At 26.6% G+C, this 20,812-nt stretch overlaps 3 protein-coding genes and 1 long non-coding RNA gene across 4 annotated transcripts; 2 read left to right on the forward strand and 2 right to left on the reverse strand.

Annotated features, from left to right (window-relative positions):
* Positions 1-1,857: 1,857 nt before the first annotated feature.
* LOC122536249 (28S ribosomal protein S2, mitochondrial) lies at positions 1,858-3,199 on the reverse strand. Its single transcript, XM_043668457.1, has 3 exons — positions 2,966-3,199; positions 2,765-2,860; positions 1,858-2,693 (listed from the first exon to the last, which is right to left on the reverse strand). Exons 1-3 carry the CDS (start codon positions 3,000-3,002, stop codon positions 2,038-2,040), a joined length of 789 nt encoding a protein of 262 aa, XP_043524392.1. The 5' UTR covers positions 3,003-3,199; the 3' UTR covers positions 1,858-2,037.
* A 157-nt stretch (positions 3,200-3,356) lies between these two features.
* LOC122536259 lies at positions 3,357-4,255 on the forward strand. Its single transcript, XR_006308362.1, has 2 exons — positions 3,357-3,670; positions 3,734-4,255. It is a non-coding gene; the product is annotated as an uncharacterized LOC122536259 (long non-coding RNA).
* Positions 4,256-10,950: 6,695 nt separating this feature from the next.
* Positions 10,951-14,357, reverse strand: LOC122536256 (uncharacterized protein CG45076-like). The gene is made up of 6 exons (XM_043668470.1): positions 14,275-14,357; positions 14,146-14,204; positions 13,662-13,832; positions 12,670-12,873; positions 11,668-11,954; positions 10,951-10,986 (listed from the first exon to the last, which is right to left on the reverse strand). Exons 1-6 carry the CDS (start codon positions 14,300-14,302, stop codon positions 10,971-10,973), a joined length of 765 nt encoding a protein of 254 aa, XP_043524405.1. The 5' UTR covers positions 14,303-14,357; the 3' UTR covers positions 10,951-10,970.
* Positions 14,358-15,183: 826 nt separating this feature from the next.
* LOC122536270 (antifreeze protein Maxi-like) lies at positions 15,184-20,581 on the forward strand. The gene is made up of 2 exons (XM_043668505.1): positions 15,184-15,254; positions 19,275-20,581. The coding sequence occupies exon 2, from the start codon at positions 19,296-19,298 to the stop codon at positions 20,460-20,462; it is 1,167 nt and encodes a 388-aa protein (XP_043524440.1). The 5' UTR covers positions 15,184-15,254; positions 19,275-19,295; the 3' UTR covers positions 20,463-20,581.
* Positions 20,582-20,812: the final 231 nt, after the last annotated feature.

Consider the following 20,812-nt stretch of genomic DNA (forward strand, 5'->3'; position numbering starts at 1 on the left):
GAAACAAAATTAAAAAATGCAAACAGAAATTAAATTAGTTATTACTTTTATTAATTATTCCCATGTTTTTGCTTAAATTTAATAACTGATTTATAAATTTGACAAGTTCTGACATCGAAGTGTTAGTTTTAGACATTGGTGATTTAAATAAGCATAAATCTTGACAGTATCATTGCTAAAGTTGGTGAAGTAAATACATATTGAATGCTTCCTTATTATGATGATGTATTATAACGCATTTTAATTATAATTTTAGTTCAATATACTTGTAAATAATGCGGATAGGGGTGATTCCAACGAGCATTATAAAAGAATATTGACATATCTGTCGACAAAGAAATGTTTGACTTGAATGTATTTTCATCAATGACTTTATCTAAATTGATAGAAAAATATTTTTTCATGATGAATCCAGGTTATAATTACTTCTAATATTGTTAGTGTCATAATATCAGCATATTCTCCTATATATTGCAAATAAATTTGTATTAAATGTAACATATTAACTGTAAATATTATCATTAATTTATTTATTCACATATGTAAATATTAATAAATGAATATTTGTTATACACAGGGTTGTTATAAAATTCTTGGTTCAGAAAAAATTAGATGGAAATGTAACAATTATAATGTTATGTTCAAAACCAATATATACTAATTTTTTAACAAAAGTATTCATAAGCAAAGTGGTAGATAAGAAGTATAATGTAATTTATTAATATTTATAATTATGTTTCACATATCTCTATTTTACACATATATGATGAAAATGTGAAGAAAGATACAAAAAATAAAATGAATGTGCTACACTGATGAGAACTGGAATAACAAGCAAATTTTTTGAGGTATTTTGTATCTTATCCAAATATTGGATTATAGTGTATTTGGATACTTTATAAAACTACAGATACTTTACAAAATTATTTTATATTTTAGGATAACAAACTTTATGCTTCAATTAGGAAATAATAGAACAATTATCCAAAGGAAAAAATGAATATTTTTTTTATACCACAGTATATAGTTATAATATATTTATAGTATTCTCATGCATTTACACTCATTATGGATTAAAAATAATATTATATTTCATTTTTTGCAAGTATATTACCTCTTTCATCTTATTTTTATTAAAAATCAATATTTATGATTAAAATTATTAACTAATTTTATAAAATCTATATGTGAAAAAAAAGAACAACATGAACATAAGATGCAGCTAATTATAAAATTAGTTGAAGATATTGATGAATACAAAGAAAAACAAAAGACTAATTTGCAAAGAACTGAAAGTATTAGAAGCATTAGCATTACTATTAGTTCGAAGTTTAAAAATATATCTAAGAAATGTAACTTCTATTATATGTTGAGTGTAAAATAGATCTTTCCTTTAAATTCATTCCTTAAAGGTTAATATTTTAATAAAAACTATCTTAAAAAAAAAATATTTTAAGAAAAACTATCTCAACACCTACCAATACAGTTGGAACATCGAAACAATCACTAACAATAAGTATAAAATTAACTCATAACTCAAAATCTAACAGAGTATCTTTCACATAAAGAAAATTTAATAATATTTGGTGATATTATTGTAATGAACAATTAATACATCAGATGAAAATTTAGAATGGAAATTTGATAAAAAAAACTCTTAGTAGGGATACTTTTCCATTTCCTTTCTTCTCCATTTTTCATAAAGATTATTTTATCATTTTTCCTTTTTCTTTTATAGTAAATACAATATTTTTATCAATTCAAAATTGTTGGTGAAAGCATTCATCTTTGGATTATAAGAACTACAGAAGCACTATTATACAATTAAAGAAAAAAAAAATTGTTATATACATAAAATTGTCACCAAAGCTTTTATATTTTAATATTTAGATTAGTACTACATGAAAGATGTTAATGCAATTGCAGCACCAATAATTAAAAGTACATCAAAAAATCAATAGGAAAAAATATATTACAATATACATTGTATAATGTACAAATTTACTTATAATATTCTTACACTTACTATAGATTAAATTATATATTTTTTGCAAGTATATCATCCCTATACTTTTTCCCTCTCATTATTGCTTCTTTAAATAATTTACAATACAATTCTATACTACAAACTGTATCATCATTTCCAGGAATAGGATAGGTTATAAGTCTGGGATCGCAATTTGTATCTACAATACCAATTGTTGGGATACACATTTTAGCTGCATGATTCACTGCCATATGTTGGTCAACAACAGAATTCATAGTATTCAAAAATATACACAAATCTGGCAATCTAGTAATACTTCCAAATTCGTGCGTGGCATCTGTGAATGTTCCATGTCTCCACCGTCTTGTATGAGCATATTCTTGACATTCTTTTGCAGTGGTTTCCACAAGATAAGAAATTTGAGGATTTTTTGCTATAAACAAAATTACTCCATTTCTGAAAGCTATATGAGCTGTGAAATTTAATGCTTGCCGTAATAATTCAGCGGTTTGATCTAAATCGAATATTAAGTGTCCTAGTCTAGATCCAAATAGAAAAGGTTTCATATATTCATTTAAAGAACCTTCCTTATGACCAAAATGTACTCTCGCATCAAATAGATCTTTGACAGTAAACATATCATAAACATGAAAAAAGTCTGGATGACTCAATGGATCTATATCTCTTAGATTATCTATGTTTGAAGCTGAAATATTGTAAATTTATATTTATTCAATAAGAAAATAAAAAGAGTACATAATATATAAAAATATTTACCTTCTTTAACTTCTTGTCGCAACTCAGCTTTTGTGAATAATTTACGCTTCCGGGAATATGTGGACAATGGTAGCAGAATACTGAAGTCTTTAGATACTACAATAGACAACATTATTATTGCTTTATATTATATTACATTATTATTGTTTGCAATAATATATTTTAGTAAATATCGGTAAAAAAAACGAATAGAATATTTACATTTAGATGAAAACGTTCGTGCGATGATAGAAACCATTATAAATACTTTTAGTTTTCTATATAATCGATAGATAATTTATTGTAACTAAAAACAATCTTATTTGAATTGCTTTTATATAATAGGTTAGGTTTACTGCCGTTAAAATTAGGTATAGCTTGTTGGTTAGAATAGGAATATCAAACTAGCGACGCGGCGACTAACGGTGGCGCTTCGTGATTAAGAGCCAACCGTATCTCTCATCGTCCCACCTATTTTATTCTTTCTTCTTTCTTCACTGTATGGTGTACGTTGAACGAGTCCTGCTATTACACAACTCATATATAAGGTGTCCCTATTTTTTCCGACATAACTTTTGCCAGTGAATGAAAACCGTGAGTAAAAATAAAAAGAAAAAAATGTCATATAAATATATGTTCAAAACTTTCATTAAGGAACTATAACGAAAATTCAAAATAGCAGTATAATAAGTTTTTCCTTGGATACAAAATCGATCTGTAATATTTATTTAATTTGTTTATATAATAATATTATAACTAAACTGTTTCATTGACTGAATGTCAGTTTTCACAATGAAAGAATTTACGACACAAATCATTTTTAATGGAAAATGATTTATACTGATTAGCTTCTGAATCCTCATATGCAACTCAGTTGTGTTTGACATTATCATCCATGCAAATTATATTTATTTCATTTTTATTAATGTAAGTATTGTGACTGCATAACATTGTTGAAAATGGATTGTATATTCATTAATATTTTTGTAGTTATATCTGTATCTGGAAGTGATTGATCAACACGGGAAATGATGGCCAGATTTTTTTAAAAAGAGTTATTTTATCTAAAGTATCATCAATATCTAAATATATATTTGTGAAAGTATATAATCATAGATTTGCGAAACAAAAGAAATATGTAAAAGGTCACCTCACAGATTGTCTGGGTCAAATGGCCCAGGTAAAATAGATATTGGCCCAAAAATACATATTTTGAGTTCAATTTTTAGTTTATTATTCAATTTTAGGTCTGTCTCATCCATATTAAATATATTTCTCGTTTTGTTTAAGAGATATTCTCGTAAAGTTTGCCCAAACATTTACATATGTATATGAAAATGTAGGTCAACTTCTACCCTATTTATACTTTGGCACCGAAAAAAAGAAATACCTTCTGATTTTCGAACACTGAAATCTGGATGCCGTTTCAAAAACATATTTAGCCAATCATATCCAGCATATCCTTTTTCCTTATTAAATTCATGATTTATTTCCAAATTTTCAGTCAAATTAGCTTTTAATTAACCCCATTATTATTGTTTAATGTATTATTGACATTTTTTATTGGTTTTGCTAACATTGCACTCATTGATCGAGGTTCTTATAATCTTTCATTGATTTTTGCCAAAAGATTTTAGTAACTAGTCGTTTCTTCACATATATGTACATACATATATACATATCGTTGAATCGTGCATTCCTTTACTTGCTTTTCACTATTCCCACGCCTTGTCGACACTAATAAGGTATTCCCACACTACCGGATCTCTATTTACTCAGATACTCAAACTTGTGCAATATATATCAGGCCATAACAACATGAACTTATTGTTCATAAATTAATATTGTTAATGTTAGAGTGTAATAACTCTGTTACACTCAGGACTACTTTATTTTACCAAACTTTGCGAGAAATTATTGAAAATATTATGTATGTAAGTCTGTTTGAACTATTCTAATTTTTGTATTAAATAATATATTTTCAAAATTTCTTTTGTTTTATATTTCATTTCTTTCATTTAATCGAAAAAGTTGAGGGAAATAATATTACTACTTCTTTTCCGGGCTGAAAAAAATTACTCTTGATAAAAAGATTTCTTCCAACTGCTTTGTATCTGCTCTTGTTTTTTTTTTGTGTTAATTTAACTAAATGACTTGCTATATCATAATTTTTACATTGTATGCTGTTCATGATTTATCTCACATGTAATAACATGTATGAATATCTATTTTCTTTGATGGTATATGCCACAGTTGAAAATCCATCCTTGGTAACATTGCTTCCTTTAATAGTATAGCGTTACATCTTTCATTCTTTTCTATTAATCTTTTTATTATTTGAATCATATCGATATAATCTACACTCGGTCATTATTGTGTTTTTTTTCGAAAAGTTTCATCAAAGTAGCAATCTGTGTCATTTTGTCAAAATCTAAATCTTTAAATCTTTTGTTTTTAAAAAATATGTTTGTGCATGTTTTGTTTATCAATTGGTTTCTCAAAGCCGTCTTCAAATAATTTTCAAAATTTTATATATTTTCACCTTTCGCTTGTTTCTGTAAGTGAAAATGGTAATTTTCTACAGTTTCTAAAAGCAGGTTCAGGTACAAGCGTGTAAGTTTCAAATTTGCAGTAAGATCTACATATGTTTTTATAGGATCAGTTGAAGACTATTTGTCACAAATCCAATATAATTCTAATAATTCTAATATTTTAAAAATTATTATTGAATCTTCGAAATATTTCAGCCATTTTTTCTAATACGCAATAATCACAGATGAACGTTTCAATGCTAAACGTAACTATCTTACAACACTACTTCTGGCATTGGACTTTAATATTTCTCATAATAGAAAATGTATATGGAACATAAAACGGATACGGACGCTTGGAACCTTTAGTCCTTGTATCTAAGCTTGCCTGCGTTCACTTCTCATGCGTTTACGGTAAATACCAGAAACACTGTATCTATGTACACTGTACTTTCTTCAATAACTTTCCTCGTCATCAAATTGTTATGTATGAGAGAGCAATGCAATGCAATACTAGAATGCAACTGAGGCATTTTAGAATCAGCTTTATTTCTAATATGGTCAAAATGATAGTGACTGTTCGACAATCATCGCGGAAGAGTTCCTACTTTCGTTTCTTCCTTGTCTTTTATTCCTTTTTGTACACATACTTTCTCTCTAAAGGCGAATGCTATAGTTGAAAATTGCGTATAAGAAAAAACGGAAACATGTACCAATATAGTTGAAACACGTGCGTTTGATGTTTATAGGAAATTTCACTTTAATACAACGCGTGTCTATGCAACGCGATCGAGGTCAAAAATATATATTAGAATACATCAGATAACGATATTGAGTTTGTTAACGCTCGTGGCGGAAGATGTTTCCTTCGACTCTTGCATTGATTACACATATGCTGGCTAAGTTTCGATTATCAGTTACGATTTAGTTTTTAAGATTTAGAGACTATATTAAACTAAAAAAAAATATGCCTTGCAAATTCTTTTACTGATGTTTGATCATACAAGAATACTCCAGAGAATCTTTGCAGAAAAATTGAATTAAGACATGCAGATTGGTTCAAAGAATCGAATTGACAAGAGTGGTGACTGATTTTTCTATTACAATTAGTTTCTTAAGCAGTATAGCTATCAAATTAATAGTTACTTGTTATATAGCGATAGTTCTTTGCAGGGAAGTATATACGTGAAAAGTCCACGTGAATAATAATCATAACAGGCCTTAAACTTATATTATTTGTTTTGATCCTAATCATACTAACAAAGGAAATAGGAAAATAACGAAAATATGTGCATTAAAGAAGAAAGTTGTGTTGTTCATAAGTGTATTGATGCTATGGAACGGTTTAAACTTGTTTAATGCTCTTTCAATTCTACGGAAGGCGTCAACAGAGTTTCAATATCTTTTTCTTTTCAAGCAATCCTAGAACCTAAAATTTGTTTAGGAAGATCTAAAGAGATTCTGCAGATTATAAGTTAAACACTTCGAAAAATATATCTTTACTTTAAATGAATTTTATATAAGATTCTATATACTTAATAAAAAAAATTCCGTATTTTCGGTATTCACTTAATTTATATCCCCATCAATATATGTATCAAATTTCAAACCGAATCAAACATAAATTTAATGTAATATGATTATATAAAGAATCATTGTTGTAAAAAAAGATTATGTTTTACAAAATAGTATTTCTGATGTACTATTTAACAAAAACTTTTATTTTCTATATGTTACGAGAAATTATAAAAAACTTACACATTTTACAAATTATCGTACATTCCTTTCCGAGTCGTTCTTACTATTTTTAAGACTGCTATTTAAAATCACAAATCTAGAACAAAAGACATTAAACTTCCGGAGGATTTTTCTGTCTGAAAATAAATTTTTTTTAAAAATAATTTTTGTATTTTAAATATTAGAATCTCAATATTTTTCTTTAAATAATTTTTGTATTTTAAATATTAAAATCTCAATATTGCACGTTATCACAAGTGCGTGATGCGATAACTCACTCAACGTGTATTCGTGTTTTAAATCGTCTTAAATCGCTTCTATAGAGTGTGACTACTGAAAAACTGAAGGATTTGAAAAAGTCATAACTTGTTCATTTTCAATCTTTTTTATTTTCTTTCTTTGTAAGTTGTAGAGCATCCCTTGGAGGGATTTGATCAATCTAAGAAATAAAATATAAATAAAATTCTCCATGTAAATTAGAAATAGTATAGTATAGTATAGTATAGTATAGTATAGTATAGTATAGTATAGTACAGTATAGTATACATCTTTAATTTTATATAGGAATTTACTCATTATAATGTGTAATTATAAAAATATTAAAATAGTAAAATAAAAGAAAATGAATCACAGCAAACAATCGTATTTTATCAGTTTGGTATAGATTCTTCGAACATGGGAGGTGACAAATGACATTACACAGTATCAGCTATTGTTTTTCAGCATTATATTTTATTTCATATCCTCGAGTTTTATATAACAAATTATCTAGCTTTGTTATTCTGCATATAGTATGTTTATTTATAAATATACTTATAAAATTAAATTGATGACAAAATTGATTATTATTTAATTACTTAATACTATTTAATTACTTCATTAACCTTCATTTTTTAAAAATGAAGACATCTTCTCATTTTTATTATTTTATTTATTTTATTGAGATATTTTTTTATTTCATTATAAAATGTACATAGTTTTACATATATGAGAAAGAAAAAAATCGTTTTTTATAAATTAAAAATTATAATCAATTGCGAAGAAAAGTCGAAATATCAGCTCAAGGTATTCTTCGGGAAATTCGCAAAATCGATATATCGGTATGAAAACACGGTATATCAATACTAAAAGAGTTAAGAGCAATCCCCGAATCTGAGATCCATTTCGGAAAAAGAGCTAAGAAACAGACGAGATATTTGTCATACGATTAAGAGGAATAAAATTAAGTGTTTATATAATCAAGAATTTTATGATACATTCTGAAAACACGGTTTCCATGTACAATATGCAACACGGTGCAAAAATTGTGTCCTTTGGTAACATTCTAACAACACGGTTTCCTGATAGCACAATTTAATAAACTTGGACAATCTTTATATAATACGAATTTTTTTCGTATTTTAAGTTTCGTTTAGCACGATTTCGATGCAACACGGAACGAATAAACCATGTTATAGGCAGGTTGACTGAGATATTTTATTTTCAAACGCGTATTGCGATATTTGTATCTGAAAGAGCCCTCGTGAAGCAAAATGTGTATAATCATCAGTGCATCATTATGTATGTCGATATCAAAATATCGTTCGATTATGGATGAAGCTAATTGCAATGCTCAATTTTTATTAAAAAGCTTACACATCTTGACCTCAGTACTATGTGACTTGGAATTTTTAAATTAAAACAGTATTAAGGATTCTGGTTGTAAAAATCTATAAATTCTTAACTTAATTTTCATGCATTTTTATTCCTTTTATTGCTTTAAATTTTGTGAGGAAGATACGAAATACTTTAAGATAAATTATAATTAATAAAAAGTAAAAAGTGATGAAGTAAAATTAATGTATACTAAGGATTATGCTACATAAAAATTTTCTAGTAAATAAGGTTATTTTTAAATCTAATTGAATCATTAGCTTTATAACCATTAGTAGAAAGTAATGATACTTCAAGATTTTTATTATTCTGGGTAGTTGTATACATATGCTAAAAAGACAGTGTGCGTTGATAATGAATTTTAAATATCGAATATTAAATACGATCATCTATACATATTAATTTTGAAAATGATATACTCATAGAAAATCACAAAAAGTATTTATTTACAAAGTTCAATGTGACCACCGTATCAATACGTCATTGCAGTACGCTTTGCACTAGAAAGGATTTGGTTCGCTGATGCGTGACGGTGCATTGGTATAAGTAAATCACGATGTCACGATTTTAATGTAAATGTCAGTGATCATGACTAAAAAGTATTAGTGATAAAAGATCATTGACGTAATAAGTTGCTATGAGGCAACCAAAGAAGCAGTTTGGGAAAAGTTTCAAGCAGTACAAGCAATGTAAGAGTTTCTAATATTCATATTTTAAGAAATATACAATAATAAAGAGTCATCAAAAATAATAGTAAAAATTATTTTCAGTTACTCATATTTATTTTTAAATACTCTACAGAATTATAAATTTTAATAATTAATTTACGAAACGAGGAAAAATATTATGCAGTTGATAATTTAATTTTTATACAAGATAGAGAATCATGAATATAGATATATTTATTTTTTAAAATAATAATTAACGTTAAATAAATGAAACTAGTTTTCAAATAGCTGGTTATATATATTTTATAATTTTGGTATCGATATGCTAGAAATTAAACCATTTTCCACACAAAATATTATTTTCCGATTAATTCATTAAATTATTAAATAATATTAATTTTAATAAATATTAAATTTTCGCTATAAGTTGTCGGTTTCTGAATTGTTTGTACTTATGGAAGAAATCGTTATGGGTTTATTTTGAAAAACAAAGTCGTTTCATTGTAATCGAAATTCTATTTTTATCTCTCTGAATTCATTTTTTTTTTTTTAATATTACTTGCAAACAAGGTAAAAATGTGTTTCTTATCTTGAAAATAAAATCTTATATAAAATCTTATATTTGATCAATTTTTATTGACGCTCATATATTATCATAAATTTAAAGATTTTAAAACCTTATAGCAGCTTTTTAAAAATTATGTGTGTGTTTTTTTTGTTATTTTATTACTTTTTCAATAAAAAATATATAGCCGTTATTATAATAATAATTTTGTGTATGTGTATAAATACACAAATTAAATATCCATTTGTGTTTAAATAACATGTTGAAACAATATAAATTTGAATCTGTAAATTTCTTGTAACACAATATTTTTCATTTAAAATGTGATAAAACAATGATAAAAAAACCATGCAAAACTGAAGTCGATAAAAAGATGCAGTTCCAATCTTTATATGCATAATGCTTTAATTTGCAAAAGAATTTTATCAAACTATTATCATTACATAGAAATATTTAATTTTATAAAATTTTTAAGAAAAAATCCATCTTTCTGCACTTTCTTAATGCATTTTTTTTATATATTTATGCATTTCTGAAGACAATAACCTTAAATGAAATGAGAGCAAAGGCTTCAAAATGAATCTATTTTAAAGATCGATGACTTTCTTCCATTAATTTTGCTACCGAGTATATGTAAGCAATAAAATATATATAAGAAAAAAATAATTTGAAAAGATAAAACGCACGTTCTTTATCTATTTATATTTAATCTTTCTATTCACGTTATAAATTTTGAATGTAAGTGATCAGGCATGTAATGTCATAATAAACAGAAATGTCAGTGAAAAATAAAGACATTGAGAATTATGAATTAATTTTTTTGTACATCAATTTTGAATTTTAAAAGGAAGGAATTAATTATTGCAATTAATATTACATTCAATTATAAAATGCTCTTATAAAAATAAGTTGTGGTACAATAAGTTGATTATTTCTTCTTGTTATTTGTTGATATGTTGCTTTATACATGTCGCTATTTAATTCATAATATTATATTTCATTTATACCTAATTAATCGATATAATTTTTATATCTTTATAAATTTTTTCAAAATTGTTCCATCAGTTTTCTTTTTAACTATGCGTGCACCTGCAAGAAAAAAAAAAGATATTACATAATTTTATGATTTTAAAACATCGCGATCATGTAATATATAAATAGAATACTAAAACATCAATTTTGGATCAATTTGGATAAAAATTGAAAATTATATATATTATATAATATATATAATCAAATTTAAAAATTTATCAAGTAGACTTGAAATTAATTAATTTTAAATATGATAGAATAATTAATAGAAAATTATTTTACATGCAGAAATAAATAAAAAATGTAGAATAAAATTCTTTTGTAAGATTTTTATTAACCTCTTGTTCTTTTCTATTACGTGTAAAATTAAAATTATAAATTCAAACATACTTGATAAATCTTCGAAATCGATTTTCTCTAAAAGTAAGTCTTAAATCAAACAATTTTATTTTATGTATTTTTCTTATTTCTTTATCAGGAATCATCTTCTGTTCGCTTGTATATGTTATTTCGGCGCATACGGTATATAGATACACACATTATATTACGAGAAGGTTATTTGTTATATATATAAATGTGGAAATACGCACACAGATACGCATGTAAAATTGCAAATATGTATGTAAATACGTTGTATTAATTTACAACTTTTTATTATACTTTTATTACATTTAAAATTTAAAATAACATAAAATATTTAAATAATTATCGATTCTGGAAAAAAAAGGAATTCGTTACCTTTTCATAATCCTCATCCTTCGAATGTTTTCCAGTCGTCTTTTATTCCTACTGGCGTTAGCTTTCGCTTCGTTAGCAGCGGCAGTTGCTTTGACAGCTGCTCGATTTGTATTAGCGAGGTCTTGTTTTGCAACTCTCAACTGACTTAACAATTCCTCGACCCGACGTTTTGCTGCTTCTACCAATTCCTCTTTTTCCCGTAAAGCTTTTTGAGCTCCAGTTGCAGCTGTCTGAGCATTAGCTGCATTTGCCTTAGCTGTTTGGACTGCGTGTGTCAATGTTTTTAACTGTAACCAAAGGAAAAGACTTTTTTCGATTGCAAATTGCATTCTTATTTATACGACATTGAAAGTATTTTTTAGTCACTCCTGATTAACAATAAATGCGTCTCTGTTGCTACCAGTAATAATAAATTGAATCATGAAATATGTACGAGCAAGCAATTAACAAGTGAATGGCTTCAGTGAATATATATGTATATATACATATATACAGACATGCATGTAATTATATATGCACACGTAAAGCATGTTGCTAAACTCGCGTCCACATTATAACATTGTATGCGTCATATCATTTGCAATCCTTATATTTTATAATATTTACAAAAACAACAGTAGCTAAAATTATCAAGCAGAAATTGTTGATTAAATAAATTGTTTGTTCAAATTAAATTATAAAGAAGCATTTTTTTCTATAAATACGTACGTACATTACATTTGACGTACGATTTACTGCATTGTAATGTAGTTACAAAACATATTTGCATTCTATGTCCCTTTCTTCTATCCCGATTAAGGCTTTTTTCAATATAAATGCCTTTTCCAAATCAATTTTCTTTTATAATCACAAATATTAAAAATAAAGAATAATTTAATTATATTACATAGAAAAATTAATAAGACAATAAAAACTATACGTATCTAGTTCCACTCAAAGACAAAGCTACATATACTTCAATTTATCAATATATTTGTCAATAACTAAATTTAAATATATCACCTGATCTTGAGATTGGCGCGCCGCTTGTAAAGCAGCATTAACATTAGCTTGTTCTCGTTCCAAAGATGAAGATTCTTCTTGGACAACTGATTGCGCTTCCCTTACTTCTTCCTGTAACTGATCTACTATAACTTTCTTTCCTGCGAGTGCTTCTTCCGCTGCTCTGGCAGCTTGTACTGCTTTCTCAGCAAGTTGTGCTTTTACCTGTATATTGAAGCGTATTTATACATAGCCATTTAGTTTGAAAGTGGCATATGTCACTTTACAGTAACGAAGAATGGCGATTTGTTGTCTGTGCGAAATTATTTATACTGAGAAAAATACAAATATCTGAGATAACAAATACAAATAAATCTTCTCGAAAGTTAGCATCAATTTTTCCAGGAACGATTGAAACGCAAACCCTTAAATATCTCGATTTATAAATGAAGTGACTTATGTAGAACACGTTAAATAATTTCATGTACATATGTACATTAGAATTCTAACAAATAATGAGGCTACAGCATCGAAGTCGCATTATTTTTAAATTGATTCTTAATCTCAAAGTAATACATGCTTAGTGAAACGTATAAAGTATAACATAATTACTTTCACGAGTAATATTTTTAGTTATTATGTGAGAATTAAGGTTCAGCGATTTCATAGAAAATGTGAGTTCACTTATAGTAGATATATTTTCGTAAACAACGAATAATTTTCGCATTACTCCCACACGTGAGAAACAAATCTTATGTGATTGGATTCATTGTATTAGATACGAGCTTTGACGTAATATAGATCTTTTATTTATCATAGCGTCTAATGAATTGCTATTTTATGAAATATGATAAATGTACTATAAATTTAATAAATAAATAATGTTTACTTTCTGAATGAAAACAAATATTATTATAAGCTACTGTAAGCTATAAAAAGGATAAATTATTTACTTATGCTATCATAATCGAATGTTAATATTAAATAAAACGTTTTGAAAAAAAACTAAGTACTTGACGGGCGGCTTGCTGACCAGCAATATTTTGTGCTTCTGAAGCAGCTTTAGCTTCCTGTGCAGCTTTCTGTGCAATGTTACTATTTCTTTCTGCAGATTTCTTTGAGTTATTTGAATTTGATGAACTTAAATAATTTGATTCATCCGCATAATGTATTTCCCTTTGATTCTATTAGAAAAATGTGAATAAAATTAATCATCAGCAATTAATAATGTTGGTTATACGTTTGTAAAAATGAATCCTCTCTCTAGATATAATTCATTTACTAGAAGATATGTTTATTATAATGTTACTTCTGTATCATATTTTACAGTAAGTAATAAATTTACATTATTTATAAATTATATTATAAATAAATTCAGGAAATATATAGCCTGAATTTTATGAAAAGTTACTAAATAATTTTTCGCTAAGATATAACGTGTAGAAGAATAGCAAATGTGTAAATGATCATATCAATAAAAAATATTATTAGGTTTACTAAATTAACTGGAATCTTATGCACCCTTCCACAGTCAAAATATTCGAACGTCAGCAGCACTAAAATATTATATTTATTTGGTTAGAAAATGAAAATTAGGCATTTCTTTTTTTTTTTTAATGTACTTACCAATGTAAAGAACATAAAAGATATACATTCTGAAAACAGCAAATTTAGATAAATGTCGGATTGTAGTTCATATAAATCATCATATACCAGAGTATAAAATTATTTCTAATTAGTATGATGTGTGAAAATACGTTGACGAGAGAAACGAATGAAATGCGATTGTATCGAATTTATATATCGAAGAAGAGTGAACACCTATACGATATAATGAATAATACCTATACGTTATTAAATATTGCTTATTATATGCATATTATCAAAAATTGCTTTTTTATATTTTTGCTATATTAATTATATATTTTTATAATGTGTATTGCAATAATGTATATTGCGATAAACATGTATAACTTTACGCCTGTATGAATAAATAGAATATTATAATATTCCTATTGTGCAAAATAAAACTATTACATTTATTGAAAGTAATGCGTTATATATAGAAAGTTTGAATTGTGAATCAAATCGCATTTGAATAAAGATTCATTATCAAAGTTGGGTAAATATTTTAGCTTTGTTTATGTGTCAAATATCTTTTCAGGTTTTTAATTAACAAATTTAAATTTATATTTTATTATGTGATTAATAAGATGGTAACTGAGATTTTTTTCTTTAACGATATTATAAATATGTAAAGTTACTTGTTTTTTTTTTTTAAGCAGTTATAAATTCCATTGTCTGAAATTTGCATTAAACAATATAAAATGTATAAATGATATGAATATTTTATTTGTTTTATGATAATTGATCTCAAAAAAGCAGTTTATTATAAATTTGAGTTCAGTATTTCTTTTTTCTAAGAAATATTTATTGTGTGTTGTTATTCTCACTATCCTGAACCCCTTCCGTAACTACCATATTACCATATTACCATTAGTTCTTGGTACATGCTTATAGAACCTATAAGAGCTACGATAACCAGGTAAGTGGTATCAGTTATTTCTTCGAGCTGGAACAACACAGATTCGTTAAACGATTGACTAGTAAGTACTGAACTTCGCTTTGAACTTTGTAAATAATGAAAGTTTTTTGAAAATTTATTTCTAATTCCCGAAACTAAGAAAGAAAGTTTCCAAAAGTTGCACGCTTTAAATACTTTATTTGCTAAAAACTAATTAATTGGATAAATTTAGTAACTGTTAAAATCTTAATTTTTTCAAACTTGAATTTGATATATTTTAAAGATACCTGCTTAAAAAATAATATATTTGATTTAAAAATAAAAGTTTTCTAATTTTTTAAGATATAATTATATTCAAAGTAAATTATTTTAATACAATGTCTAATATGAATAAAAAATTAAAATAAAAAAAGATATAAAATATAATAATAGAAATTGAACAATTAAAAAATAAAAGAAATTATTTCGTAAATAAAAATCCTTAATAGATAAATATACGTCATCGTATATTTCTTCTTTTTATATAATCTATAGAATATAAAAATATTAATCAATTGCATTATATATGAATTTTCTTTTTTTTCTTCTTATATCAATCAGTTTTATTATTCCTTCTAAGAGAAAAAAAAATATTTACAACAAGTGAATTGTCAAAAAAATTGTTTTATTAAAAACAGGTATTAAAATCCATTAAAAACCTATTGGAAATATTTATGTCAACATACAACTGCAAAACTTATATTACATATATGATGTAATTTTTATTCATATTATAATTTTCCATGATTGTTATTTAAAAGTATTATACAAAATAACACTACGTATCTTTTGTACGTAGTATGTTCATATATTATTATATATATAATACTATTTAATTTAGTTATTACTAAAAATATTAAATTTTTTATAGCACGGCTTTAAACAGTTCGTTATAAACAGTTACACTGAACTCAAGAAAATAAATATTAAGATATATCAGAAGTGCCTAAATATTAAATTTCTGTGATCTATTTAAATAAAATAAATATCAGTTTTCATAAATAATGAAAATAAGGATAAAATATACAACTTTATCCTTAGTAATGTAGGAAATTATAAATAAACTTTATTTCAATGATAGTAAAATTGATCAATTGATATCAATATTGTTATATTCAAGACATATTTCAAATGTCTTCCTTGACATGATTTCACAATTTTAAGACATTCTTAATAGAATTATTCTCACGGCCATAAATGAGTGGTGCAATAAGTGTAACAGTTTACATTAATTACTTCTTTATTCTTAGATAAAGTATACTATTTGACTGTATATATTGAATTTAAATACTTTTATTGAGGTAATATAATAGGTAATATTATATTATGGTATTTGGTATAGTATGATATTATGGTATAAATATTTTCTTATGCAGTAAGAATCTTCGTTTTTAAAGGAATTATGTTTATAAATATTTATCTTTTTTATTAATTAATTAATTAATATCTTATTAATTTATAATGACTTTCTTGTATATTATTTATATTATATAACTTTTATTAATTTATTCACGAAATTTATTTTCAAAACTGAATCATTATATTTGGAGTAATTAATTATATTATTTGATTAAATCATTATATAAAGTTTGTAATTTTATTCGTGGAATTGAATAATCAATAAATAAAACCAATGTACTAATTTATTTAAAAATAATTTCTTGTAGATATATAATAGGCGTTACTATTTTTTATAGAATTAAAACTGTGAATATTTTCGTTGTAAATGTTTAAGTGTTGAAATTTTTCTGGTTAAACGAACGTCATTACATACGTGTTTACCTTCACATATAGATAAGATCTCTCATCGATTTAATTATGCATTTACATACGTACACGCATTGGTTTTCAGAGCGTAACGGAACTAGGTATTCGGTTTTGAACCGTCATGACTTGCAACAGATTTGCTCCGAAATAACAGAATATGCGTCAGGAATAATTTACATTAATTTTAAATTTCATAAAAGCATTAATAGCTCTCAAAAATTATATTTTAAATAATTACATTATGTAATTCGTCCTTAATTAAATTATCTTTATTATCTTTATTATTAAATACATTTTATTATCAAATGAAATTTTACTTCGATATAATTCGTATACCTATGTGCATTAGTTTAATCATTTAACTATACAATAATGATTAATGAAAGCATTAATTATATAATATTTATACAGATTTACAAGACTTGATTAACAAGACTTTTATAAATTTCATTGATTCAGTAAAAGAAACATTACTACAGTAAAGTCCTGCCAATCTTCTATGACTAATACGGATTGAAATGTGAAAGGCACAAAGGTTTCGAATGGGAGCGTCCAAAAAAAGATACGGACGTAAGCATGTATAGTACGTAGCTTTAAACTTGCAGTAAATGCATTAGTTTATAAGTAAGTTAATGCTACAGTGAAATTACTTTTGGACGAAAAATTATTTGTATTAATTATATTTTGTTTCTAACGAATTATTTCATATACCGATTATATTATATAAAGAAGCCAATAAAAAATATAATATTAAAATAAAAAATAAATTTTTTCAAATATCATTTAAAAAAATGAAAATCATGTTAATCCAACACATATCAAAAAAAAAAAAAATACGTAAAAATAAAATACGTAAAAATAAATAATAAACAATAAAGAAACAATATATAAATTGAAAGAAAAGAAAAAAATAAAAATTGATTTTGTTATTCTCGTTTAATTAAGTCAAAATGAAATTTCAATGAAACAATTAAGCAAACGTAATCAACGAAAATGGAATTTCAATGAAACAATTAATTTAATAAAAATGATTACATTATATTTAATAAAATATTATTAAAATATAAAAAATATTTAAATATTTGAATTTATGAATGGAGTATTTATGAATGGAGTATTTTAGAATATGAAAAGAAGATACCTGGAGGAATAGAAACATGAAAAATAAATAAAGAGAATAATAAGAATAAATATTTACTTATATTAAGCAAAATTGTACGATATTTTTTGATTTCATAATTGTTGATAATATAATAACTATTAATACTTGTAACTTGTAATTTTCGAAATTATACATTTTGACTTTATTAGATATATTCGGTAATATTATATCAATATAATTATAATTACGTACATTAATTTTCAGACACTAAATATTTAAACTGTTACAATTTCATAAAATAAAATGTACAATAATAACCTGCATTCATTTTAAAGCTTGAAGTCTCTACTTTCAAAATATGTCATTCATTTTGTTTGTAAAATGTTTTTACATCACATAGCAAGTGAGAAAATAAAAATATTTTCCCTCGAAAACATTATAAATTGTCATTTAAAAAAAAATTGTTTTCATGACTGAATCTACAACAGCTCTGAAGATCGAATCATCTTTATAATGATATCTTAAAACTTGATGTACACATTTTTTCCGTCATTTTATTGAATTTTTACAATTTCTTAAACTTTCATCGTCTAAATCTAACATTCAGTAAAATCATACATCAAGTTTTAAATGGTCATTTTAAGAAAGGAAGAAGCTTTAATATTCAAAACTATTGTAGATTCAGTCATTAAAAAAATTTTTCAATATTTTTATGCTAGTATGATAATTCATAATATTTTTAAGAAGAAAAATACTTTCACTTTCTCATCTGCTATATCTTGGAAAAAATGAATGAATGACGTATTTTGAAAGTAGAGCTATCAAGTATTGAAATAAATCGAGGCTTATTCTACAATTTTATTTTATATAAATTGTAACAGTTTAAATATTTAGTAGCATTGATATGAGTAATGATATGTATATTTGAACTAAAAATGACAAATGACAGGAAGGTGTTATTATTTTCATTTAATTCCTAAATGAAACATGTAAACATAATCTTTTGATTCTTCTGAATGTCAAAAATTTCTATATTTTTTGTGTTTATAGTATCTGTTTTGTACAATGTATTATTAAGTATTGTCAAGTTTTGTTATATTTATAAACTACTGTAGGAATATCATGTTCCACGTGGGTTACCAATGAAAAATTTTATAAGGCTCTATTCAAGAGAATAAAATTTTCTTGTTGCAGATTGAAACTACTGAATTAAAGATGAAGGAACTCTTTCTATTATTGGCATATGTTTGTTTGGCACAATGTGCTCTAGCAAAAAAGCAAACTCGCGATCAACAAGCTGCAGGTTATGAATACGAATACGTTCAAGAACCGGCGTTGTCAGAACCTTTATTAGCTTCAGTTCCGCTTGCTCATGGTCGTGAACCTCCTCAACCAGGTTTTAGCGTTGGTGGTCCTTTAGCTAGTATCGCGAAAGGCGCGGCAGAACAGGCTCATACGCAACTAGGTAATCAAGAATCTGCGGCTGGACAAGCTGCATATGTCGCGAAGAATACTTTAGCGCAAGCTGCTGCGCAATCGGCAGCTACCGCGGCTGCGGCCCTTGCTGGCAAACAGATCGTAGTTCAAGGACTGGAGCAACAATCGAGAGATGCTCATGTAGCGGTAGATGGTGAAAAGTTACAATTGCAGCAAGCTGAACGTGCCGCGAATGCAGCAAGGACCACTGCTAAACAAGCTATCCATCAGTTGCAAGTAGCTACAGCAGCTTTAAACGCAGCTCAGACGACGGCTGAACGTGCGGCGCAAGCTGCCGCGGAAGCTGCAGCCGAGCTGGCAGCGCAAACAACTATGCTCGGTCAAGCAAAAGCGAAAGCAGAATCAGTCGACGAACAGCTTTCTGCCGCCCGTCTCGACTATGAAACCACTCAAACAGCCGCTGAGAAAGCTGCTACTGCAGCCGCGGCCGCACAAAACAATGCCGCCGCCGCCGCCGCACACGTTGCCGATACTGCTGCTGCTTCTGCACTTTTAACTCACGAACCAGTCAGTCCTTCGCCACTCCCGAAACTTCCTTCTCAGCATAGTGCCCCGCGAGAACCCGCTGTTCTCGAACCTGCAGCTTACCAAGAACCAAGTGCTCTTCTTCTCTCTGGTGCACTTCATCAATCAGCTGCTCTTCGTCCGTCTAGTACGCTTCTTCGTATTCCCTCCAGATTCCATGAAGCTGCCGCACTTCATGAAGCCGAAGCTCTTCGTATACCCGCTGCTCCTCACGATGCTGTCTCTCTTCGCGCATCCGGATTGCTCCACGAAACTGGTCCTGCACTTCAATCTCCAAACGGTCTTCATCGTTCAGAGCTACTTAGCTTAGCCAACGCTTTACCGTCTGATAGTTATGATATTAAAAGTTATCGATACTAGATTCCTTTGAATTGGACATTTTAGTGGAATCTAATACTTGTTGCTGTCTTTATTCAGGAATATCAAAAACACTATGTTCCGTATGTCAGACTGTACAATAAAATATTGTTGAAATCTCATATATATTTTCTGTCTAACCTCTTTATTCTATTCTTTCTGAGTTTCTATCTAGCCCGAACGTGGTTTCTTTGTTTTTTCATCAACCTCGTACGAGAATACATATAAATGTTACTAAAATTATTAATAATTTATTGAAAATTTAATGCGATAACATATTAATTGTTAATAATTAAAATATTATCGCATTAAATAATTGGTTTTTTTTCTAATAAAACATCTCATAGTTTTAA

The sequence above is a fragment of the Frieseomelitta varia genome, unplaced genomic scaffold (genome assembly GCF_011392965.1).
Source record: "Frieseomelitta varia isolate USP_RPSP 00005682 unplaced genomic scaffold, Fvar_1.2 scaffold_154, whole genome shotgun sequence".
NCBI lineage: Eukaryota > Metazoa > Arthropoda > Insecta > Hymenoptera > Apidae > Frieseomelitta > Frieseomelitta varia.